The following is a 27,118-nucleotide window of genomic DNA, read 5'->3' on the forward strand; positions in this document are numbered from 1 at the left end:
AGTGTGACAACTCTGAGATTCCCATCAGGCTTGCCTCAGGCTAATTTTGATGGGCTAAACTTGAAGGCAGAGTTGTACTGCTGCGAGTAGATTATTGATAGAGCTGAGAATAAATGCAGCACCTGTGTTTTGTGTTTTTTCTTGCTGACAGGATAGTGCAGGAGCAGTGCTGTGTAACAGTGCTTGAGGATAACATGTGCACCACTGGTATCAACATGGCCAAAGGCCAAGGAGCCTGCGAATCTTTATTCACCAACACCTGCGAGACCAAGACTACAAAGGTGTGTTTGTACCTGTATGTGTACTGTACATATGTTTATGTTTTTGTGTGTGTGTGTGTGTGTGTGTGTGTGTGTGTGTGTGTGCCTTACTAGCTGAAAATACTGTGAAAGAGTAAATTAAATCACAGTGTGCACCAAAAATCTCCCTCTACTCAATCAATGTACAGTACATCACTCTGCTGGACAGCCAGTTTAGAGGCAAATGATTGATGAGAGGGATGGTGTGCATTTGTGTGCGTCTTTGTCTGTGTGTGTGCGTGTGTGCGTGTGTGTGTGTGTGTGTGTGTGTGTGTGCACGCTGTGAGCAGGATGAGGCATGTCACTCCAGGGAGGAATGGAGCTTGTTGCTGTCAGATAGATTATAAATTCAGCTCTGACTCTAGAATCTTCCGCAGGCTCACGTCCAAGCACTTTTCAGCCTTTTTATCTTTTTATTTCTTCAGCCCAACCCTCAGAGTGCCTCTATATTTTCACAACATAATCTGCACATCAGCATATCAACAATATACACAAGACTAATGCTTGGCAAATTGTAAAAAGGAGGCGTTGCAAGTTGGTGCATTTTCTTAAAAGGATAATTGTCAGTGGGACAGCTTGTCTTTACTTGATCGACTATAAAGTGCCGGTGGTGGCTCATACTTAAATGTGCACAGGTAAGTTAAATAAGACAAAAGATATGTATGAGTAGGAGATGGCTTCACCTACTCTTACTGGATAAAATAATGTTCAAGTAACCACATTCAGAATACAGTATCAAAAACTTTCATTACATTGTGAAACAAGAAATTAAAATCAGTCCTCACCTTAAACCCTTAGTGTTTCTGTAAACGTAGGACAGAAACCGAGAAAGAATAATCCTAACAATAAGAACAATAATCCATTACAGAAATGCTTGCTAAGAGTTAGATAAGGAGATTGATGCTACTATCATGTCTGGGCGATACCTATGGAGCTACAGCCAGCAGATGGTTATCTTAGCTTGGCATAAAGACAAAAAGAAAGAAAAAAAGTCTGCCTACCAGCACCTCTAATGTTTACTACATTACAGTATATGTCTTTTGTTTACAAAAACCAAAGTGTATGTGCATGACCTCCTAAAGTGTAGTCATCATGTGACAGGCGGAGAGACATCATGAAGTCCCTGCAAGAGTTCAGCAAATGATTTCCCTTAAAGCCACAACCTGTAAACAAACAAGGTAAAACATATTAATAAGTGAGCTTTAGAGATGCTGGCATGTTGATTTTAATACCTTTGAACTAGTCTGGCTTACTGGATGTATGGTGCTGGGATAAATCGTGACATCTGGCAATGCCCCTTCCGCTATATCCACTACCTATTTTGCAAAGGCACTGTTGCTGCATCCGGGGCTTAGGACGGTTGTGATTGGTTTAAAGAAATACAAACAAGCCAAAATGGTTTCGCCCTCTATTCCAAAATAGATACATAGATAGGAAGCGGGGTAGCCAGACCATACTCCAGTACTGACAAAGCGCTGTGGAGATAGGTCTGGCAATGTGAGACTACCTTTTTAGGTGTTTCCCCCAGTTGGCATGATAAGCTAAGCTAACTGTCTCATGGCTCCAGCTTGTTACTTAAAGCACAGACGTGTGGTATCAATCTGCTATCAATCTAACTCTCTTAAAAAAAGCTAATTTTTCTTTCTCTGCTTTGCCTGCCCAGAGAATTTGGCCCGCCCATGAGAATGAGAGAGACATCATGGCTTGCAAACAAGGTGGCAGTTGGTCAAGGCCACACCCCCACCCTCCACCTTGCCCCCCCTCTCTCCTCCTCAATAGCATTTAAAGCTACCGACACAGAAATGGCACATTCTAATTAAAGCTCATTGTGGGACTGGCTCTAGTGGTTGTAATTCTGCACCAAGGCTGAATTTCGGGAAAGAGACTTCAGATACAGTATTAGGGGACCACTATAAGGCCTATAAAGCATCCAAAAAGCAGCATGTCATGGGACCTTTAACAATGAGGTTGGGTCAATACATGTTTTTTTTTAACTCATCTTTTGGCCATGATGAACAGAAAAGCTATTCAGGCACTCCAAAATATAATAACAAATTATAACAATGAGGAAGGAAATAAAAGCCTTTATTGTAAAAGCTGTAGTGGCTTTAGCACTACAATAGTCTTTATTCATTTTTTCCTTCATCATTGTTATTATTTTTTTCTTATATTTTGGAATGCCCAGATTGCCTTCCTGTTTATCCTGTTTTTCAAGAGCACCTGACACATGTTTGATCTACGGTTGAGTCTACAGTGCAACCAGTCATGTCTTTTTTTCTCTGTAAACATAACACTGACATACTATCACCTTTAAGTTGATATGGTGAACTTATGTTACTTATTTACACATCCAGCTGTCCTGAGGGAAATATCTGGCTAAATACTATGTCCATCATAGTTGCTAACCTTGTCTGTCTGCCGTTCAGTGCATGGCAAATAGTGTACAGAGGGTTTTGGGACAGAGCCAAGGCCACAGAAACAAACACACAGAGACAAATGGAGTAGGAGTTAACAACTATATAACTAATAGAGTTGTCATATTTGAAAGACTTGTGGCATGTGTTCTGTCATGCTATTACCATCAATACACAAATACATCACACATGGTTACATTTCACGCATATAACCTCATTGCCCAAACTAAAACTAAAACACACCCATCACCCCCACTCTGCTCCTTTCATCCCTTTCCCCGACTGACATTACCAGGCTGCCATAATGATTGATTAAGCATGCTTCAGCCAGAGGGGATGATGCCATCTCATCACTGTCTCTCTGTCCGTCTTGCTTACTGACTTACTGCTTTTCATTTGTCTGTCTGAAGCCAGTCAGTTGGCATGTCTTTTCAATCAGCCTTCTTTTTTTCTGTCTGGTTGATCTGTCAATCACATCCTCCTCACTTGTCAGTGTAAAAGCCTGTTTCGTCTACCTCCAGTATTTTACCAACTAACATCATCCCACTATCTCCTTTTTGGTTTCACTTCCTTTGGTGCATCAGAATGGGGGTTGATAATCATCTATGACATGTCATGTGTGACAAGTGTTTTTCTCTCCTAAGTCTGCATTATGCACCAAAGGTTATTCTATTGTATTCTACTCTGTGTGCTGTAGATGTGCTGTGACTGTTGTCTTCTGGGGAAGGCGACCCAGGAGCAGGGCCTACCCTGTGACCACAACCTGTCCGTGGGCTACCAGTGTGGCCTTGTGTCTCGTGCCTGCTGCGTGGATGGAGCCCCAGACAACCAGACCACAGCAAAAACTGAATGTGAGTGAAAAAAAATCAAGCATGAAGTAGGCCAAATATAAAAAAAATTGCAAAGTTTGTTTGCATCAAAGCAGGCAACTAACTAACTAACTAACTAACATACTAACATTAAGGTAGAAAAACAGAAAGCAGTGTGCCCAAACACATTAAATATCTCAAAATATTGGAGGATGAGCATAAGAATGAAGAAGAATTATGTGTAAAAATCAAAGCGCCACAGTTTTGTCAAACATAAGCCCACACTGCCCCCTGCTGGATGTATGTGGTCATGGTGTTTTAGTCGTAAACACTGATTAGGGTTTTAGTGTGTTGCTCACATAGACCATAACAATTGCTCATGGGCACTCCAGTAATTTTTTTTCTTCTATTTTCTAGTTCCAACTTTCCAGTTGTGAGGATTTGTGGTTTTTATTTGTCCTGTTGAATAGTAAATTGAATATATTTGGGGTTTGGACTGTTAGACAGACCTTGGCCTTTAGGAAATTGTAATGGCCATGTTATTCTATTTTCTGAAATGTAATAGACCAAAAAAGATTTACTTAATTAAGAAAGTTATCAGCAGTTTAATTAATAATGAAAGTAATCTTCAGTTGCAGCACTGGAAACAAACTTGCAACATTTTTAATGGTCTTAGGGGTGCTACTTAAGATAGAGATGTAAGGTGTTAAGATGTGTTTTTTTCTCTCATGCAGTACCAAACAAAGACGAAACCAATGACAATGGAGATAATTCAGTATTAAGTGATCAGTGCAAAGGTATAGTATAATAAGTCAATGAACAAGCTTTCCTACACCTAACTGATTCAATCTTGCAAATGCAGTAACCAATTGTCAACATGTTTGTTTCTATTACAGGGAAATGTGCTCATAACTGTGTGGGAAATGACACTTGTTCCTGTTTCAAAGGCTACAAACTCAAGCCAGATGGAAAGAGCTGTGAGGGTAGGTAGTACTCACCCCCCCTCTTAAACCTTGAATGTCTCCATTTGTGTGACAGAAGAAATTATGTCAGAAAGCTTTTTTGATACACAAACTATAATACTGTTTGTCACTATCGGAAAGATCAGCACAATAAGAGAACCTCTGCTTTCAAACACTCTCAGATATTAATGAGTGTTTGCTGGGAGCCAGCAACTGTCGGGGAGGAGAGCGTTGTATCAACACAGAGGGCTCATTCCGTTGCCAGAGAGAGGTCAGCTGTGGGACTGGCTATGAACTCACTGACAACAACAACTGCAAAGGTCAGTCACACTGTGCTTAGTTTGCATCTTTGAATGTGTTTCTATGTGTTTAGGTATTTGCAGTGTTTTTAAAGGCAATTTTCCTGTGATTTCTTTATCCAGACATTGATGAGTGTGAGAGTGGCATCCATAACTGTGGCCCAGAGTTTGAGTGCCAAAACACACAGGGTTCATTCCGTTGTCTCCCTAAAGTCAAATGTGGTGCAGGCTTTATCCAGGATGCCCTCGGCAACTGCATTGGTAAGCACCATACTACAACAGCCCTTAAAGTTACAGTTGGTAAAACTTTTGTCATATTTGCTCAAACTGTCACTATATCCTGACAGTGCTACATGAATCAGATCATTTGTGAAAAAAAATTATGTTGTAATTCCTCGTGCTCCTAATGGTAAAAGAAAAACAACCAATCAGAGCCTAGGAGTCTCCAACGCAGTGTCATTCACTTTTTGTGAACTGCGATAAAATTGTAAAAAAATGTTTCCCTCATTTCACAGCAGTATATTAAAATATGTTTCTTCAAACATTTGACGTGAGAAATAGGCAATGCCAAAACATTGACGTGATTTATATTTGATGAGCGCTGCCTAGTTGTACAGTTTGACCGCAGTTCACGAGTATTGATTGACACTGGGGTGGAAACTTGCAAATGCCAAGAGAGCACTAGAGGGAGGCAGAGGAACCTGACGTTTTCACAGATTAGCTTTCTAATGTGCTGCTGTCAGGATATAGTGACAGGTTTTTTTTTTTTATAAAAGTCACAACAACTGCAAGAAAATATTTCACATGTATATTCTAGGTGATTTTAGTCACTACCTGTGCATAACTACCTGTGAATAAATAGGCCGATTAATGCTGGAAAGCTAGGCGGATGCACACTAGACAATCTGGAAAAGAGATGGACTGGTAAATAATGCAAGACTAATCAGGGAAATTGGGAGCAGGTGAGTAAGTCAGCAGAGATGATCAGGTAAGGGGAATGGTGGGAAAGGGGTTACTGCAGGGCAGGAGAGAGTGGCTGGATCTGTAATGACAGGGAGAGTTATAGGTAAACACAGAGCAGGTAATCAAATACATGTTTAGGAAGTGCCTGAAGTCATGACAGTTGTAAAGACTTCATGGCCTTTGTCTAGAGCCACCTTTAGGCCAAAGTTTACATTTAAGTAACTGTATATTCAGTTATAAAAGATAGACCAGAGCAATCTTTTCATGATTTAACAATGTCATCTGTGTCCGCGTTTTCAGATATCAATGAATGTGTCAGCCAGACGAGTCCATGCCACCGCGGGCAGATCTGCATCAACACAGTTGGCTCGTACATCTGCCAGAGGAACTCTGTTAACTGTGGTCGAGGATACCACCTCAATGAAGAGGGCACACGCTGTGTTGGTATGGCTGAAAAACTCACCATTCCTAGAGAACAATGTTACTAGTCTATATCCACAACGTTCCACTTCCAGGATTGCTCCGTTGCCGTCGGAAATTCCGCCGGATTTCAGTCTATTCAGTCGGATGTCCATTACCTTCCGTTTTGTTTGTGTTGGAATTTTAAACCCCGGTCGATTTATGAGGACTATGGTTAACTGCTCCTCAGATCTCTGCAGGGTAAATCCAGACAGCTAGCAAGACTATCTGTCTAATCTGAGTTTTCTGTTGCACGACTAAAACAAGTTTCTTTCCAAGGCTATTTTGCAGCGGCAACGTGGCTTTTCCCTGTGCTTAGCGCCGCCCATCCAGATTGGGATTGGTTAAAAGAAATGCCGATAAACCAGACAACGTTTTCCCCCATCCCGGAATGCTGTGTGGACTAGCCAGACCCTCCTCCGCAGCGCTGTGGAGGAAGGTCTGGCAAAGTGAGACTACAATGTTACTAACCTACCTGAGGTGCATATCATGGTGTTCTCTGTTCTTCGCATGCCCCTCTGCAGATATTGATGAGTGTAAGGGCCCTGAAAGGGTCTGTGCAGGTCATGGTTGTATCAACCTGATAGGCTCCTACCGCTGTGAGTGTGAGACTGGCTACATCTTCAACAGCATCAGTCGGGTTTGTGAGGGTAAGCAGGTCGATCTTGCTTGATGTTCTTATATAAGTATCTTAATCCAAGTGTATTGTCTCCATGTAAACAAAACAGACATTGTATATATACTAGTACTGGTCAAAATGTGTATAAGAGAATTTTGTCATATTTGGACTTTGTGTGTTAGATATTAATGAATGCAGGCACTACCCTGGCCGCCTGTGTGCTCATAAGTGTGAGAACACTCTGGGATCCTACCAATGTAGCTGCACCACCGGCTTCAAGCTAGCGGCTGATGGCAGGAATTGTGACGGTAAGACTATCCAACTATCTAAATAGCAACTTTTTATACAGTATACAGTATTTGTAGTGTACCCTGTAGGCTATACTGCATATATTCCCAGTGACTGAAACATTAGTAACCCCTGATCAGCTCTGAGTTGGACAACCTTTTGTCTTTGATTTCAGCTGACACATATGTTCTACTACCTGCTATGGCATCAAGTTGTTTTGGTTTGATTGGTTAATTTATAACATTCTAATTTTAATATTTGTAAAATATAACGTATCAGACTTTGCCAGGGATAGGACTATTGAAAACCCAGATTTATTTCCATTGATGTCCCAGGTGTTTTCACAGAGTTAGAGTCAGTGTCTGACTTAAAAAAATACACGCATTTTACCAGCCATTCTGGTAAAACTAGCAACTGGTAAAACTAACAAATGGTAGCCACCTTTGAAAAATGTCCACCCTCCGGGCACTTACTGTACAATCATGCTTTTTTCAAAGTCTGTTATATTTCAGCCCGTTCTCAGTATCCTGTTTACATGTAAACCAAGTGCTTAACTTTGCAAGCAACTGTTTATGTTGTCCATATTGAAATGAACAGAGGAGGATCCACCTCTCTGCAGGTGCATGGTTTTTATTCTTCTGATCACTAAGGTGTACCTGTTAGTAAACTACTAGGACAGAGCTCATAATGGTCTGTAATCATCTTTTCTCTGCGCAGATTTAAATGAGTGTGAGAGCAACCCATGCAGTCAAGAGTGTGCCAACGTGTACGGCTCCTACCAGTGTTACTGTCGCCGTGGCTACCAGCTCAGTGACATAGATGGCATGACTTGTGAAGGTAAAATGGAACCTTTTTAACAGATACACTAGTATATTGTGAAAACATGTTTTAAAGATCAAGGCAATTAGTCCTGTATTCAGTATGTTCTGGTTGCTATGGTGCTTTTGAGCTTGAATATACTATGTGTTAATATGAAGACTCAGCTTATGTGTAAGCAGCAAACAATATAGAAAACTGCATTATATATGAAACAGATCAATCATAAGCAGTTACAATATATGTATTTCTGAAATTTAATCTCTGGTTTGACTACTTTGTATCTGTCTTGTTACATTTTTAGATATAGATGAGTGTGCTCTGCCTACTGGAGGTCATATTTGCTCCTATCGCTGTCACAACACCCCTGGCAGCTTCCACTGTTCCTGTCCTGTCAGTGGCTACACATTGGCACCCAATGGGCGCAGCTGCCAGGGTAAGCTATCCTATATGTGAAGTCTTATGTCAATTTTGATACAACTAATTTTTTTGTGAATGTTTTGAAATCACATTTTTTGTTTTTGCGCTCACAGATATTGATGAATGCGTGACGGGAACGCACACATGCACAGTGAATCAGAGCTGCTTTAATGTTCAGGGAGGATTCAGATGCCTGTCCTTTGAGTGTCCAAACAACTACCGGCGCGTTGGAGAGACGTGAGTTGGCCTATCTGGATTCTGTACGCATTTTTGCTAAACAGGAAACATTTGTTAACGGACATAACTTTAAATGTGTCCTCTATGCTCATAGCAAAATGATAATAAATAGACAGACATTAATAATACATCATCAACAGAAAACCTCACACACATAAACACTCACAGAGCAAGGTCCATGTTCCTTACAGTCAAGTCTGAATGGTCATCCTACCAAGAGCTAGTAGACAATGTCAAGCCTTTTAAACTGCCCCCTATTCATGTGTTATTCAAGGCTCTGCATGTCCAGTATGCTCAATGCTGGAATGACTTCAGAAAAGATTTGGCTATAGCATGTTCTGTTGTTTTAGAATGATGAAATGCATACAGGTATTTTTTTCCATTAACTCAGTTAAAGTAGAGGCTGTGTATGAACTATTCAGGCACCATTGACATAACTTCTTGCATGATCCCACAGAGGGCACCATGACTGGCCTGTGAAGTATTTTGCTGCAGAGTCTGATGTTCCTTCCACTGCATGCCATGCACGGCAAATTGAATTCACACCTGGTCTCTTTCTCTCTCCTTCTCTTTGTGCCTGTTTTGTCCTGTCTTGTCCCGTCCTGCCCCCCACTCTTCTCTCTTTGCAGTCGATGTGAACGCTTGCTTTGCAATGACTCTGTCGATTGCCCTGCCATGCCCCTGAGAATAACCTACTACTACCTCACCTTCCCCACCAATATCCCCGTCTTCACCAACATCTTCCGCATGGGTCCCTCCCACACCGTGGCTGGCGATGATATCCAGATTGTTATCACCTCTGGCAACGAGGGTGGTTTCTTCAAGACGGAGCAGGTTCCCACCGGCGGCGTGATGTCGGTGGCAAAGCTCATCAACCAGCCACAGGACTTTGAGCTGTCTCTGGAGCTAAGGCTGCGTCGCTATGGCACACTCAGCACATACCTTGCTAAAGTGCTGGTGTTTGTTACCCAGGAGGAGCCCAGAGTACCTTACAATCCCCTACTAGAATAAACACAGGAGTTAACGTAGGGTTACACAAGTTGCTACACTCTTAAAAAGGATGTGTCATTTTAAATGCATCTTCTTGTCGAGAAAATAATTCATCCTCAACACAAAATCCAATGAAGGTGACCATTCAGTATGTTTATAGCAAAGCATGGTGATGCAATGTAGACTACTGCATGTTGTCACATATATGATTGCAGAACATACTGCATAGATACAGTATATCCAGGTAAATATAAATTATATAATTTCCAATTGGTGATTATTATTAAGACCAGTATTCATCCTTATAAACAAAGATAATTTGTTTCTTTCATTCATGGATTTATCCGATTAGGTTTAAGCCTGCCTAAAAATGTGGGTAAACTGTATGAGCTAATGATCTGATTATGGGCAAAAATGAGCTGTGGACCCCTAATGAGCCCAATACCCCTTCCAATCAGCGAATTACCCTGTCTTCTATAAATATACAAATGTATTTAACAATGTGGACTTTGTCAAAAAAAAAAAAAAGCCCATTTTACTTGATATTATGAGATCTGAGTAGTGCATATTCTTAAAGCAATAGTTTGGGATATTATTTTAGGGAATACTATTTTGGGAAATAGATGAGAAGATTCATACCTCTCTATTGTGTGTATGCTAATTATAAAGCTACCGCTAGCAACTGGCTAACTTAGCGCAGCATAAAGAATGGAAACATGGGGAAACAGCTAGCCTGGCTCTAACTCTCAGCAAGAAAGAGAGTGTGAGTATCTTCAAGTGTATTTCCTAAAATGTCAAACTATTCCTTTTCACAAATTTCCATTGTATCAAATTACTATAAACCACAGTTACTTTGGGGCTTTCGGGGGGAACTGGTCTTTCAGGATCCTGGGGCAGAGCTGCCCCTTTTATCCAACAAATTATCCATCCATCCATCCATCATCATACGCTTATCCGTGGTCAGCAGCTCCAGCAGGGGACCCCAAACTTCCCTTTCCCGAGCCACATTAGCCAGCCCTGACTGGGGGATCCCGAGGTGTTCCCAGGCCAGGGTGGAGATATAATCTCTGCTCCTTTCGATGCAAAGGAGCAGCGGCTCTACTCTGAGTCCCTCACGGATGACTGAGCTTCTCACCCTATCTCTAAGAGAGACACCAAATTACCCAGCTTTGTCTATTTCACATTTTTTTCTAAATAATTACCACAAATTTGACTGTTCGACACTAAACGTTTGCTAAAGATGACACATCATTTTTTTGAGAGTTGATATGAAAAAAAAACAATACAACACACAAAATCAGAAGAAAAAAGCACAGTTTTTTAGTACTGTAGCATTTTACATAATCAATGTTTTAACACTAGAATGAGAGATAAATTAGTTCCAATTGAATGAATCTTCTTGGAAGTAAGGCATCTGATAGCCGCTAGGTGGCGTTCTCAGTCAGGCTAAATCATAAAATAGTAACGACCCAAATCTGCCTACAACTGAGTGTAATTTGATGATGGTTGCATGATAAAGTCTGACGTTTTGCAGTACTTTATGGTTTATGTGTTGGATGAACAGTTTTCTATTAAAATTGAAATAGAAATAACACATGTTCAAGTCAAATCCAGTTCTTGATAATGGTGCATTGTGGGGTTTAATCAAATACAGCAAAGGGAGCAGCTGGAATGTGAAGCCACATCACAGATGAAGGCATGAAGACTTCCTCACATAGTTTCATATTGCTATTATTCCAAGAGCCTCAGTGAATAAGAAATCCATCGATACATGCAAGTCTCTAGTCATATAGCATATATTTAAAGTACAGGAGTACAGGACTATACACATCTACTGTATTCACACTTTTTTTTTTTTTAATACACACAACACTAGATAACAACATATTGTATTAATAATTATAGTTATGGTCTCCTGATGATTTTAAAGTTTTCCTACATTACTAATGTTTGTAAACACAGAGGCAAACCAGTCCTGTATTTTAAATCAGCCAAGATGCACACACAAGTCAAATGTCCCATCTATAAGTCAAACCCTTCAGTTATATATTATATGTGCAGATATGTCAAATTTCACTATTAAGTCCATAAAGTAATTCCACACCTCTAAATTCTAGTCAAAAATGAGCCAGACTGGGCCTTTTAATGTATTGTTACTCCCACTTCCCAAACATCAGTTACCTTGCACCGCAAATACATCTTTCTGTGGCAGTTATTTTCATGCACATCTCTTTAGCTTCCATTACATTTTAGGCTTAATGTAAAATGCACAGATTTCCACTGCATACTGCGGGTGTAAACCCCAAAGCAGACAGATAATCCAAATGAAGGCTGAGTAAGTGACATGCGATGGGATGCAGTGGCAAAGGAGAGGGAAATGTGCACCAGCAGGAGAGAGTATAAATAGTTTGACATGCTGTGATGCTGCTGCCCGAGGGCTGCGGCTTATAATAACTGTAAATTCAGATGTCCTAGGTTCCTCCTGTCCTGAGCTGTCAGGCCAGTAAGGATGCACTTGGTCCCTAGTGGGGATATCCTTAAAATAAGAACATAGTGGTGCGCAGAACGTTTTTTCCTCCCCTTTGACATTGAGTTATGGGGCTCTGGGCTCTGGCCGGTGGTCTGAACAATTTGTGGTACAGCAACATCACCGCGCACAGAATGAATGATGCCCTGCAGTGTTTGTGTTGGGGCGTTATCAATGTGCCGACTATAAATAATAATTACCAAAAAAATAAAAGGCCCTATGCTTGACCAGAGGACTTTCATCCAAAAAGTCTGTTTTTCTTTCTGGTCTAAAAGTATTGGGGTTTTTCTCCTGGGCTGAGCCACGTGAGGCATGGGGGAGATGAAGAAGACGTACATTTGTGCACACACACACACACACACACATACACACACACACTGACAGACTAAAGCATGTTTGCATGCACAAATAAACGCATGCACAAATAAACATACACACATGCACAAATAAACATACACATGCATATAGGTATTTCGGGGCAGACATGCATTAACACACACATGGAGCTGTAATTAGTTCCACTTGCTGCCCCTGCTTTCAAGTGCCCGTCTGTGTGTAAGGGGGCAGTTCATCCTGGGTCATTATCTTCTCGTAAATTTACTCTCTACCCCAACAGAGCTTTCACCTCGTCCTCTAGAGCCCCGCTTGGGTCTTTCTACAGCTCAGGCCGTGGTATTATAAACTAGGAGAACATTTTGTGGGTTTGGCGCTGGCCAAAGCAAAACTTGGACCCACCCGCTAATTGCTAATTACAAGCCCCTACCCAGTGGTGGCTTGACTTTTTGTCAGGGGCTTCTCTCCTCGCTGTCCATGGAAGAAGCCCTGCAACCCAAGCCGGGCCTGGGCTTTGAGCTGCAGCCTATAGGTCCCCTGAGGAGCGCCAGAGATCCACGGCCCATGACTCACAATGTGGCTATACGGCTGCCATGCACATTAAATGGACTTATACATGGCTACTTGGCTGTTTTCATTACCCAATATAACCATGAACCCACTTGTCTGCTTTGTGAAAATCAAGCTTAAATTTAACATCTTGGATTTTTAAGTCAAGGCTTTTATTTTGTTTCAATAGCTCTCTCGTGATCACAAGTTCCTCATCGTTTCAAAGACAAACTTTTGATTTACAAGGTTGTTAGTGCCTTAGAAACCTCTCTCAAAGTCTCATGTAGCAGACAGGTAGTGAATAGCGATACTTCAGGTGGCGTTAGCCTTAGGAGCCAGCAGAGGCCCTACATTCCCTCCGACCTGTCACGGATTTGTCTGTGGAATAAACAAAGCCCTAAATAATAGGATGAGAGCTGCCCTGAGGAGAGGCTGGGGAGTTGTCTAGTCATGTTGCTCACAATTTAGGAGTCTTTTAGAACACTCCCTTGCCCCATAAATCCTCCTCAAGAGATTATCTGATGTGAAGCCGGGGATGCTCAACAAATCCAAATATTTTCCTGAGCTGGTTGTGGATCATTCTCAGTGAGTGTAGTAATTCATTTCCCACACAGCTTGAAATAGTGCATCAGAAAAGCATCAATGGCAGCGCTAGTCTCCACAAGCTACAAAGGTTGGCTTTAGCATGAGCTTCGGCCATTGTTGGTTTATTATTCTTTGAAACCACATAGAATTTGATTGTTTTTGATGTTGACTGCTATATCCAGTATCCCTGCAGTCTTGTTCAGCTATTGTTTGTGTAGCGGCCATTGGAGTTGCCCCACTGAGTTCTAGATTAAGCAGTGGGCTGCTCCCAAGGATGCCCTGTTATTGTGAGCTTTATACACCAAAGGCGGTTAACTCTGAAGTCTTTATAGAGACATTACCTAAAGGTCAGAGGCCATGTGTGTTTGTGTTTTCTTTTTTTTGTGGGTGTGTATGTTTGTTCACTCCTTTAGAGTGGTGAGGCTTGAACGCTCTGACACCATTCGCTGTATAAAGTCGTGTCAGCCCAATGACGTCGCCTGTGTTCTGGACCCAATGCACTCTGTGTCCCACTCCTTCATCTCCTTGCCCACCTTCAGAGAGTTCACAAAGCCAGAGGGTAGGTACAAGTTGATTTCTTATGTGCATAATGATGGACATTTTGGAGTAATCCAGATGGGCAAACAAGCAGCAAAAGCAGTTCCTTGGGGAATAAACATGTCTTAAAGAATAGTTTTGGGAAATACACTTAGGCTTTTCCTTTTTTTGCCAAGAGTTAGATGAGATAATCGATACCACTCTCATATGTGTAGGGTAATTATGAAGCTTTAGCCAGCAGCTGGTTATCTTAATTTAGCATGAAGACTGGAAACAGTTGTAGCCTATTATAGCCAATTTAAAATCCCCACCTACAAAAGTGAACGCTATATTTAGAATATTTTCACCGCTTTACCTTGCCGTCAGACAGCCCTTTCCAGTATCCACAGTTCTCTCTCTCTTTCAGTCGTTTAGTCTCTCTCTGCAAAATGTCTTGTTCAATATACCTTGTTTTCACAGTGAATGGCATTTCCTCATCACTGTCATAATCACACTTTTTTCTTCTATTTGTTTATTACATAAACCACTGAGTCTGTCCCAAACAGCTGCTCTTTGGTGAACAACAGTGCGCTGCACAGTTGTGCTGATGTGTAGGAATACGTTGAGAAAATGTAGTACCAAAGCAAACTGCTGTCTGACGGCAAGGTAAATCTATTCAATTGTAGATAAAGCGTACACCTGAACTGATATTGATTTTTTTCAGGTGGGCCTTTTTTTTAGCTGGCTAAAATACATTTAGTAACTGACCCAATCCACAGCAGCGCTCGTGTCAGGACTCCTGCTGCTTCTCCAAACTAGCCTAGTGCTGTGCTAACTGTCATCTATGTGTTATTATGGAACCCACGCAACTTCTAGGCAAGACCCGCCCTTCAATAGCATTCACACACTATACTGGCCAGGCGTCCATGCTTACCCAAGGTAACGTAACCCGATTTGTTCAGGTCCTATTCCCTGACCAATCGAGCTGCTTGGGCGGGACTTGCCTTGAAGTTAAGTGGGATCCATAATAACGCGTCAAGTAATTTAAGTAATTTATACAAAAACAAAGTGCAAAAACGACTATTGGCATGTGTGAATTATTGAGCTTTTGAGGTGCTGGTAGGCAGATTTCTTTTTTCCACTTTTGGACAGGCTAGCTATTTCCCCCTGGTTACAGTCTTTATGCTAAGCTAAGCTAACCAGCTGATGACGGTACAGTAGGTTCATATTTACTGTACAGAGATAAGATCTAAGATATAAGATCTTCTCATATCGGCACTAAAGCAAAGAAATGTATTTCCCAAAATGTTGAATTGTTTAACACAATGCTTCAAAAAATTACTTTTGTGTATCCTGTGTACAGAACATTCTACTAAAATCTTTGGAAACAACAAATTTGAAGGCAGCATAACAATGTATGTTTTTTTTTTTAGTGTCATTGTGGTCCTCAGCATTTTTATCACTTTAGCTCTACTTAATCTTCCTTAATATCTGATCTCCAATCAAATGCATTTCCCTGCAGTTGTCAGAATCTAAATGACTGAATTCCAAATTAGTTACTCCATGATGTTCTTCATGCAGTCCTGGCTTGGCTGGCCCACACCAGAGAGTAAGTGCCATGCTGGTTGGATATGAGTAAATATGGTAATCACTCGCAGACAGTGACAGCTGACAAGCATCTATTGGCTGGCATGCAGTACATGTTTCAGACACACTCATGCTCAACGTTACGGAGAGTTAAGCTCTTGTCGTTTCTCATAAACTCTGAGGTGGGGTGTAAAGGACTCGAGGCCCTTCAGCTGAGCAACAGCGTTGGAAAGCCTCAACCTTCCTGTGACCTTCTAAGTATACAATAAACACAGACCTTTCCATCTCCCATTTTATTGTCTTTCTCTTGAAAAAAAAAAAGGAAAAGCAAGAGTTGGCACTAGATTGGAGGCACAATCCCAGTGTGATTATGAGGGTTTAGACTCCAAAAGCTTTTTGTGTCTAATTGTTATCTTCCAACAGAGATTGTTTTCCTGAGAACCACAGTTCCAGCTTACGGGTCCTATCACTTAGGCAGTTACGACGTCAAGTTTGACATCCTGGAGGGCAACGTGGAGAATGCCTTCGACATCATCAAGCGGGTAGAGAATGGAATGTATGTGGGTGAGTACAGGGATTTTACTTTGCTTTGTGTGTTGTGAAATCTGGATGAACCAAACTGGTGCAAACATGAGAAAAAGCAGTTTTAATATGCAGCCTGTACCACCTGACAGCCTCTGTGACTGGAAATTGCATTTTTTTATATGCACTGATATATGTGTATATATATATATATATATATATATTATTTTTTTTTTTACAAATCAAACTCACATGTGCTGGATACCCTGACATAAGTACATCTGACACAGCCCGTTACGGTCTTTGCAGTGTTGTGGCATCATGTAGCTGTCATCATCTTCATGGGGGCTCTTGGACTTGGTCTTTGGATATCTGTCCTCTGAGTGGCTCTTTAATACAGACGAAGGCCTGTTTCTGTCTCACCAAATATTTGGCATCAATTTCCACAGTCTTGTGGTTAAATAAAGTACCATTTAATTCACTTATCTAAGGCTATGCTTATTCCAAGCAGATCATTACTTTCCACAATAATTTATGGCGGTTGGGAATACAGTGCATAAATAGAGTGCATAAATCTACACTTGTGTATTCACATGCACATATGCACGAGTGATTGCAGTTGACAAGCAGTTCATTATAACTACCTGTTCAGCGACCGCCAGCATGCAAAAAGAGCCCTGCACTAGTTCAAGTAAGAGCAGCAGATACCATCTCCAACACATGTTTGGGGAGAAGCCATTCCCATCCTTAGTCTGGTGGTGACCCAACGCTGCTGCACGCCTGTGGGAGAGCTGAACTGAGCCTTGGCCCTGGGAGGATGAGGGTGTTGTGAGCCCAAGGATGACACATTGTTGGGCCTGTCTTGGTATTTTTGTTTTGGTTTTTTGCTGAGATGCAGGCAGGGTGGTAGTGTAAGCACAGCGTCTTCTTCTTTCGCTGATGGATGAAGGGATGGCCTGTCAGTACGCACATCTGTCTTTACAGAATGAAAGGGAGAGAGGGAGCAAGGAGGAGGGAGGAGGGGAGTGCATGTGACTGTCACTGGTTCAGGCTGGATTGTGGGCAGCACGCACATCTTCCCTCTTTTGTACACTTGTGCAGAAACAGATGTGTGCTTATCAACCTTACCCAAAATCACACACAACAACATGAGAGAAAAATGTTTATAACAGCAATAATTCACATAAGTCACAGTAAAAGCAAGGATAATTATATTGTTCTGTCTTATAATGGTATGTTTTTTGTTGGAATGCACAATGGTGTAATTCTGCATGTGTGATAAGCTTTATTTTGTAAAATAACGTTTACTGTGTGTGTCTGTGTGCGTGTGTGTAAAGAGGATTTAGAAGAAATTCCCTGTTTATAGTGGTGCTCATTCGCAAGGGCAAGTATGTATCTGTGTTTGCAAAGGAGGGAGGGAGAATAAAATTGCAGAGAGAGAAAGACAAAGTGAGAGACTGTGATTCAATGAAAGAGGAAAGAGAGAGAGAAAATATGTGCAGAAGTAATCCTGGGCGCTTTGCTTCATGTGGTTAAATGTATTGTTCCATTTCCCCATGCTAGGCCTCAGTGTCTCGCCGAGCATTAGAGCACTTAAACTGACGACCACATGAAAGGCCTGTTTGTGAGGAGCCACTTCTCTCCCAAAACCATTGGATGCTTTGTGGATGCAGCTCTTGCATGTTAGCACCAGTTGCCCATCACATATCCAAATTGAGGCCCTGTACACTGGAGCCTTTGGTCACTGACTGCTCGCTGTGAAGTGTGGCGTCCACGGTGCGATGAAGGCCCTCTTGGTTTTATTTAGTGGGTTGTTGCTGCTGTTGCTTTGGCCCACAGATGCTGCTGTTGCGTAACCATTGTATGAGGCTCGCTGACGTGTCACTTAAGGAAGCTTAGTTTCCAGTATCTCCAGTGTCTCCAACAGTGGTATTACAGCTTGGTGGGATGTGAAAAGTAGCAGACATTGAGGCTCCACTAATGAACAAGTGCGTCAACTCAAACTAACTTTGGCCATTATTTTTGGCCACTTCTTGTGTTTTTAAAAGGGACACAAGAGGCAATTAGGTATCCTCAGAATCCGTTGCTGACTTAAAAAAGTGATTCTTAAAAGGTTTGATTGGCTGGCGCTCTTTTCCGTTATGCTCACTTATTCACTCTTTTAAAAAAAGTCGACTGCACACACAGGCATGCAGTGTTTGCATAGACATATATGCGCACGCGCACACGCACACACACACACACACACACACACACACACACACACGCACACACACACACACGCACACACACACACACACACGCACACACACACACACACACACACACACACACACACACACATGCACACGCACACACACACACACACACACACACACACACACACACACACACACACACACACTGTTGGAAAGAATTGCACCACTCATTCCTAGTTCCTGGTCATCCATCACTGGATTTCCCAGCACTGTCATATCTGGAAGACAACCCTGACAGCCTTACGCATCTGTGCAAACACAACAGGCCCTCAGCACTTGGAAAACATGATCAGAACCAATCAAACACTTACAGATTCCCATGACAACCACAGTAGCACAGCAGCGACCACACAAAATCCCTACAGGTATGTACAGTAGACACACAGCGGAAGTGATATATATCATCCTCGCAACAAAGACAACATTTGCAACACATCATACACATATTTGGAAACACAAACAGTGGAGGAATGCATTACTCATGCTAACACTGTCTTCTACTTTTGATTAGGGACAGGTTGTTTAAATAGGGTTGATAATGGGATGATTGATTTTGGCAGTCAGCAGGTGGATGGTCCTCCCTTTGAAAACACTGGCTCTGTGGTCTCTGCTGGAAGCATGGGCTGAGTCTGGTGCTCAGTCTCTCACCTCTGATAAAATGCTGGTGGTTCCCCTGTTTTATTGTCTCTCGTACATTATAGTGGGAATCAATATTATCTTTGACCACTCCCATTGGGGGTATCATAGACTAGTGTTGCTTTAGGTGTGCTTGCTGAGCATACATGTATTTTTTCAGCTTTGCTTTAGCCGTTACTTAGTAGTTGTCATTTTTATGCGGGGAAAAGATGTGACAACCCACCATTCTCATTCCTTCCTCTTCTTACCCCATGCAAAGTACGAAGTTAACAAAAGCAACATGCAAATCAATAACTATAGCTCTATACAATATTTATACAATTATGTGACTTGTGATTTTACTTGACTCAGTAGCCAACTGTGGAATCAAACGTTCAGCACATGTTTAGTCATCCCTTGAATGTGCCCAAATGACTCCTCTTCATGAGTAAGTATTTGTCATGGATGGATTTCACTGTACCATTAATCACTGCTGTCTGATTCTTTTTAGCAGGAAAAAAATGATTTATGTCATATTTATGTTTATCTTACTGGGCAGCAACAGATAATACAGTACATTCTTTTCATGAATTATGCCCATCCTCTGGAGAAACTGTAAGTCTAAGACGCTGCAGCTAAATACCATTCATTTTTGAAAGCAGGTGGAAAAATGCCTTTGTCGTTTATATCCTGTGCAGAGAATAAATACAGTTTGCATTGCCATTGGCACAGGGCTGGCAGCCAGTGAGGCAGACAGTAAGATGAATGGAAGAAAAAGTGGACAGTTTGTCTCTATGCAGGTAGTCATGGTCGTCAGTGCAGCCATCCACAGTGGCTGGTGGAATGTAAGCCTACTGTGTGAGACATTACTACTTTAGAGCCAGTGGAACTTGTGGCTCTGGCTTGTGGCTGTGCTGGTGAGGAGTTTAGAACAGCATTGGAGATAAGCAGACAACTCGCTCCGTTTGAGCGGCTGTCATTTGGATGAATCATGACATGGCAGCAGCGGGCCCACTAGAGCGCGCCAAGCCCATAAGGAATCCTTGTCTACCCCACAAGAGATTAGTACAGCTAATCAAAACAGGGTCTTTTCCACCCAACAACCCACAGTCAAACACACAACGCTCTCCTCGGTTGGTCCTCCACCACCAATGTACTGATGAAGAGATGGTGATGCAGATATGTCATGCTCCAAAAGACACCGGTATGTACACATATAGTACATATTACATGCAATAAAACTGTCTTAATAATTCATCAGATACACTTATCTTCCTTGGTTTAGTGATCTATTTATCTTATCCTAATCATTACTCTTTGCTGTCTGTCACTGTGATTTTACGAAAATGTAACTCTGTTTAGGTAACAGCTCAATTCACAAAATGAATGCTGTTTTTTAGACACATTCATGTAGTAACATGCCAAAATAGATAGCAAAGTACTTAAACAGCTTATCAAGATGCTGTATACTTTCTTCAATTTATAATGTAGATGGAGAATAGAATTCGGTAATAGAAATCCTGATTTAAAATGCAAACAAAGCTGGTTTTCAGCTCATATCCTTTCCATTTAGTCTACATTGTCAAGTCTATTTTCTGTTTAGTTATGGGTCTTCGCTTTGAAAGGTCACTTGTAACATAGTGCAAAGGTTGTGGTAAAGACAATGGTGCTTGTTATGTCATCTCAGCTGCTCAGGCCCACAACTGCTAAAGCAGAAAGTCCAAGAAAAGAACCAACCAATTCCCTACAGCTACGTTTCAATGATGTCACTAACCAGTTTGCGACACTGTCCAACAATGACCCATGGGCCATTTGAGAGATCTGTAAGTATGACTCGCTGTTGATTGACCTTAAAATATCAAGCCACATGTGCTGGCCTTTCAGAGCAGGAGTGGGCAGGGCTCCCAACCCCTCTTTGGAGTAGTCAGAGTTGTGTTTGGACAGCCTGACCTGACTGGCCATACACTGACCAGTGACCAGGTTGTAAACACAAAATAAGGTACCCAATGGGCCTGCAGTGCACTCAGTCTTTGTACAGTGGGTAATGTTGGCAATTTGAATGGATTATATTTCAGCCATGCAGACAAGTTATCAAAACTGAAATTGGTGGCTTTGCTAATACGGTAACAAGGGAGCTAGTTAGCAATTTCTTAGGCATGTCTCCTAGCTTTTATGGACTTTTTGGAGAACACGTTTCAGGCAGTAAAAAACAATCATTGAATAAGAAACCACTGTTGGCTGTGTTTATGTTTATGCCAACAGTGCTCAGCTTTACCTCAGTGATATAGTTAGATACCAAACGTATCATAGTTATAGCTGTAATGATGGTGAAGAATGCCCTCAAATACCCTCTTTTCATACTGGAACTTTGTATACCACCACGACACCTGGATACTCTCCAAAGGTTTCACTGCAGTGAGCATGCATAGCGCCACAACCAGTGTGTCATTATACAATACTGTGGTGAGGCCAATGCATATTTTTCATTTGTCTCTGGTGTTAAACCCATCCATTTTGGATTTTGTCATATACTTCCTCGCTGAGTTGTAAAAACCAGAAAACCCAGAAATTGTACTGTTTACATGTAACCCTTCAATATTGCAGTGCTTGTGGGCCATGAAGGATGACAAATGCCTGCTGGCATTTGGTTCACTTTGTTTTGTGGCAGTGTCTCCGCTACTAGCATGCATTTTTTAAAGGCTATTTTCTACTAAAGGGGCTACTTAATGGTGTGGGGGAATGTTTTGGAGAGTGGACAGATTGTACAGCTGTTTGTTTGATGGTTGCTGTTCAAGCCAGCACAGTCACCTTTGCACCCTGTGGCAGATACCTCAGTGAGATGGAAAGACACCACAAACCTTTCCAGCGCTACAACTGGATCTTCTGCTCGGGAACTTCAGGCCTCAGATTACATGACCTTGCAACCCAGTCACAGGGCAAATTGTCAGTTGTGGGGTTTTAAAAACCTCCCTATGTTTATTTATATGAATCTCAGGTGGTATGGTAGCCAATCAAAGTTAACCTGTTTTGTGGCTGTTGGCTTTTTGACTTACAGCCCGGATGAAATGTTTAAGATGAGTATGCAGTTGTGGTTTCACCTCAGGTTCACTGTGAGAATGTTGAGGCCCAGCTGTTAGCTGATGCTTTCCCTTCATTGAGGATACCACTGTGCTTTTGATGGGGAGCTTACGGAAACACAGAGTCGTCATGGTCACATACACTGAGTTTAGTATCAAGCTCCTTTGTGCAGAATTGGGCCCACATTGTAATAACATAATTACCTTTTTCTCGCCCTCAAGGCTGTGCAAAAAATAAGTTAAACAAAGGCTAGAAATTGTATAAAACATGTTTCGACAATTGGAGTGTTTCTTACGCCACAAATCACCACAGTAACTGTGATACATTTTACATGTCAACATACATTCATTGGTGTGTTAGCATGAGGTGAGGAAAACTACACTGTGTTTTAAGTTAAGTTTCAAATTACCAACAGTGAGCTCGGAGGGAATTTGGGGATTTGGAGGAGCTATTGGGCACTATACCAGAATTTCTGCTCCTAAGAGCACAGTTGCATGTGCTAATTAGACCACAAACACATTTACAAAACAAACAAACACATTCCACATATTGCACTATTTAGATGTCCTTAATACATTTTCAGTTTAGATGCGATATGTTTTCGTTAATTGTTCAATGTGGTTGTTTAGATTGTTTAGCTTCTTTTTATAAAATACATTTTTTTGGATTTTCAGTGAAAAACAGAATCGCAGTTGACCCTGATTATAGAGTGTTAAGCCCTCATTAGAAATAGGCCACACTTACTGCAATAAAAAAAAAAAATCCTTAATGTGGACTGAATCCCATCTGTCTTTGCAGTGGTCCATATTGTGCTCATAATATCTTACTCATCTTCACTGTGTGCTTGCTCAACCCACCAGTAAAGCTTTTGAACTGATTCTGTTTGATTTAAGTACATGGACAAATCATGAACCTTCTGAACTCACTTTGACTCACTTTGAGTTTGCATTGGTCAACTGAGAGTTGTGTGCCATCTCGATTGGCTTATGTCTGACAACTATTTTCAGTTTTAAAAATTCAAACTCTTTTTCCACGTAAGTTATTCTCTTAATGTTGCGGCTGTTGGTAGGTTTAAGCAAAGGTTAGCTCTTTCAAATGGCGCTGACGCTTTGGAAACAATAAAATCTCAGTCTTGCTCCCCTCCGTGTAGTGTCACTACGCAACAGAGTCCCAAAACACCAAAACAAGGGGGCAACACTGGTCGAAGTGGGCCCCATTCCACACTCCTCCAAGTGTTTATCGCTGGAATCTGCTGGAATCTGTTGTTTGCCCACAGATCCGACTCAGAGAGGAACGAGAAAGCTAAATAAAGCGACAGGGAGTGAGAGACAGCAGTTCAAGCTTCTACAGCTTGCCCCTTCCAGAGTTAAAGATGGATTCCTGGAGGAATGCCTCCATGGCTGTATCGCGTGACTGCGACTGCTCCCCTCCATCAAACACATGGGACTCATTTACCCTTGTGGGCCACAGTGATGGTGCCACAAACACCAGTCCCCCTCAGGAAGCGAGGAGAGGGGAGGAAGAGAAGGAGGAGAATGAGTGGGTGGGGGGTTCTGCCATTAACAATGCCTGTGTCCCAAAGGACGCAGCGGATGGCGCATAATGGATCATCATCTGCCCTGTGGTGAACAACGACCAAATGGGTTTTACTGCTTTATTACAAGTACTACAGATCATCATTCACTCATAATTCAGACCAATCGTGGCTGTGATCTATTGTCATTTTGATCCATGTTAAGTTAAACTCTAGAGTCACCATACTTGAACACTTTACTGACTCACTTATGAATCAGAGAGGAAATGAGAAAAAGAGGATGGTTGAAGGTGTAATAGGAGGACAGTGTGGTGATTGTGCTGCCTGACTGCACTCTGGCGATGGCTGTTCAAACAGGCAAGAGCTGAAATGTCACCAGCCCTCTGCAGAGAAAAGGTCTGCTGACAGCCTGTATAAACATTGGCATTTTTCCCCCCATGTAATCACATGTTCACTTAAAAAGAGCACCCAATGAATTCCATGGGAATTCAGTAATGCTCTGTTGTAGTATGTTTATTCTCCCATCTGTTTTACTATGATAGAAGGGTGTCTGTTGTCCATAGAGAGGGTGGAAGGTGGGAGGGAGGAATCAAATTCCGATTGTCATGGATACTCCGCTGGACTTTGTTCAGTTTGTTAACACCACAATTCATTTGAATGCTCATCCAAATGTACCAGTTGATACCATGGCACACTTGAAGACAGGAATTGATGTCGGCAAGTGAAAGACTAGGGAAAGGACCTTTTTAAATCATTTGCCAAATCAATTGGTGTTTGGTTCAGTATTCATTAGAACTTTGTTCTAACAAAGAAATAGTGATAGTAAACTGACACTAACTGATGACAAGTTTGTCCGTGGATTATCCGCAACATAACATCTTGTCTACACCAGCTAGCGCAAGAAAGCAACAGATTCTCACTCCCATCTCGTAAAATACGGACGCTTGGTCAGGTGCCTTTGTCGTTGTTAATGAAGCTAAAAGTCTGCTTTAGCGTCATATAACGCATCTCGTAAAATACGGACACTTGGTCAGGTGCTTTTGTCGTTTTTATTGACACTAAAAGTCTCCTTTAGGGTGATATAACGCCCTTTATCTAAACGCGCTCGGTCGGGACTATTGGCGTCCCTTTTGATGCAGTTATGTTAAGGAAAGGGTTGTGGGTGGGCTTACATTTCCGTGACACGCAGGAAGAACGGGGTGGTTGGGTTTAGGAAAAGGTCATGGGTGGGCTTACATTTCCGTGACATGCGGGAAGAACGGGCGGAATTACCTTACATACTAGTTACCTAGTCGCTCTTAGTGTTACGTCATCTTTAAACCCTGTGTAGCTGCTGCTCTCCCCGGTAAGTTATACAAACATGCTGAAGGGCGCTTTTTTCGTTGCTTCAGACGCTGACAGCCACTGTCCAAACGTCCATATTTTATGAGTTTGGAGTGAGAACGGGTTGCAAGAAACACATCAACATCGAGCAGCCTGTCATCGGGACATTGTTTTTGAAAAGATACTTTGCTGTTGAAAGACAAATGTAATTTTTCAAAGCACAAAAGACGATCTTATCTTTGCTAATTGCTCCTCTCAACCATTTTGTTTCCAAAGAAATGACAAAATCGACAAATTCATATTGTTGTCACTAAAGCCAACCATTATACTGTGTTCTATTTATGGTAGTTATTGTCACTGATGTTGTTCTTCTTTGTCTCCTTCAGGTGTTGTTCGCCAGGTAAAGTCTCTGATTGGTCCATTGACAACAGTACTGAAACTGTCCACGCGCAACCTGACAACTCAGGGCGACTCTGGCCAGAACATCATCAACGTTCACGTCTTTGTCTCCGAGTTCTGGTTCTGAGAGGTGGATGCCAAATTATACCACATGTATTAAGACATCCATTGTCAACACTGTACACATTGGTTTTGTTATATCAATGCATAGATCAGTGTCATGGTTTTAATGTTATGTTTGATTACTGTTTCTGAGATGAAAGGCTACTAGCTGCTTCTGATGACAGCACTACACTTTGTTTTGATGACAAGCTCAGCCTGGCATGCACTCCTGCATTGCATCTGGCATAATAGAGCTAAATATGGAGAAACTTTGTTATAAAAAAAATCTCTTAAGAAATGAGACATGCAGAAAGTTTTAAATTGAAAGTGCATGCATTTAGAAAAGTCATTAAAGGACCATGTGATTCAATTCAACAATATTCTTTTCATGACAATATAAGCATTTGTTTAACATTCACTTTTTCTTTCTTACTGTATGCATTGGATGAGGTATTTTTTTCTATGGAATAAACACTATTTTAGTTAAGTGTTTGTTTATTGTATTTCCTTCCAGTCACATTTAAAGACCATTATTTTAATTGATCATGTAATTTACACTTATGGGTTCAGGAAGTTAATGAGAAAAGGAGAAATATCTGTATGTGTATGTTTTACAAGCCATAAGCACAGAAACATGGAGAGAAAATAGGGAAGGTGAAGAGATAGCTGCTGCATCAAAGCCCATCTTCTTCCACTAGCGGCAGCAGATCGCAATAACGTTAGCTAGCTCGCTCACCAAGCAAGCGGTCCAGTTTTCCACATATTCTTCTCACACCACAATTCAAGTTCTCATTGTACTCCATTATTGCTCTTTGTCCTGGCCTGTTGATGGTCCTTTGGCAGGCTCAAAATTAGAAGGCTGCAGTTCATCAAATGTCTAAGTACTTATTTAGTATTTTAAACCTCAGCTTGTCTATGCTTGCTCCCTCTCCCTTATGTGACAAAATTGTTAAATTTTTCTGCAAGTCAGAATGTCTACATATAGAGGTATATTCCCAAATTCCTAAATAATGATGATTCACACTGTCTCAATCTCAATTTACTGCTCACTGTGTGTCGGTTAGATATGCAATAATAAACAAGTTTACATTTTATTTTGCCAATATGCTAACCTAAAAAATGCCCTTTGTTAAATGTGCAATTCAGTAACATTGTATTTGGTGAACCCTGGTCATAAAAACATCATGACTTGTGCAATACCCTGAATAAAGTCAACGTCAAGAAACTTGATTATGATAATTCGGACATGTAAATATTAGCTAACAAACAGAGACATGCAAATAGAACTATCTTAACCAGTTTACTTTTATTCATGGTGGTCTGTGGAACGTTTGTTTCTATGGTGACATTTAGAACATTCTGTTTACTTTGCACCCAATGATATCGGTTGAGGGGCAGTAAAGTCATACTCAATATTGACAGCTTGTCCTCAGAATGCCCTCAGTTGAGTTACTGTAGGATGTACATAAGCTTCTACTCAAGATACTCTGTGCATGCATGCAAACACGTTGACTGTGGGTTTCACTTGTGGTCTTTTTGTCATGTAAGATTTTCAGAAAAGCTTTTTTGGTAGAGTAACTGAGGAAGAGGAACAAGGTGGCAGCAGTAGTTAAAT

The 27,118-nt window shown here is 41.4% G+C and overlaps 1 protein-coding gene across 2 annotated transcripts in view; it reads left to right on the forward strand.

The window, feature by feature from the left end:
• fbln1 (fibulin 1) overlaps positions 1-25,990 on the forward strand; it is a 31,129-nt gene extending 5,139 nt beyond the window's left edge. The window contains exons 3-17 of one of the 2 annotated variants that reach the window (XM_031283036.2): positions 152-281; positions 3,411-3,564; positions 4,257-4,319; positions 4,419-4,505; positions 4,667-4,804; positions 4,907-5,044; positions 6,047-6,190; positions 6,730-6,855; positions 7,007-7,132; positions 7,830-7,949; positions 8,233-8,364; positions 8,462-8,585; positions 13,983-14,128; positions 16,096-16,236; positions 25,389-25,990. In XM_031283036.2, the coding sequence (XP_031138896.2) occupies positions 152-281; positions 3,411-3,564; positions 4,257-4,319; positions 4,419-4,505; positions 4,667-4,804; positions 4,907-5,044; positions 6,047-6,190; positions 6,730-6,855; positions 7,007-7,132; positions 7,830-7,949; positions 8,233-8,364; positions 8,462-8,585; positions 13,983-14,128; positions 16,096-16,236; positions 25,389-25,528 (1,909 nt within the window). In that variant the 3' untranslated portion in view covers positions 25,529-25,990. Of the gene's footprint in view, positions 1-151; positions 282-3,410; positions 3,565-4,256; positions 4,320-4,418; positions 4,506-4,666; positions 4,805-4,906; positions 5,045-6,046; positions 6,191-6,729; positions 6,856-7,006; positions 7,133-7,829; positions 7,950-8,232; positions 8,365-8,461; positions 8,586-9,214; positions 11,170-13,982; positions 14,129-16,095; positions 16,237-25,388 lie in introns of those variants that run through there. The other variant, XM_036002883.1, reaches the window with a different exon arrangement.
• Positions 25,991-27,118: the final 1,128 nt, after the last annotated feature.

The sequence above is a fragment of the Sander lucioperca genome, chromosome 7 (genome assembly GCF_008315115.2).
Source record: "Sander lucioperca isolate FBNREF2018 chromosome 7, SLUC_FBN_1.2, whole genome shotgun sequence".
Taxonomy (NCBI): Eukaryota; Metazoa; Chordata; class Actinopteri; order Perciformes; family Percidae; genus Sander; species Sander lucioperca.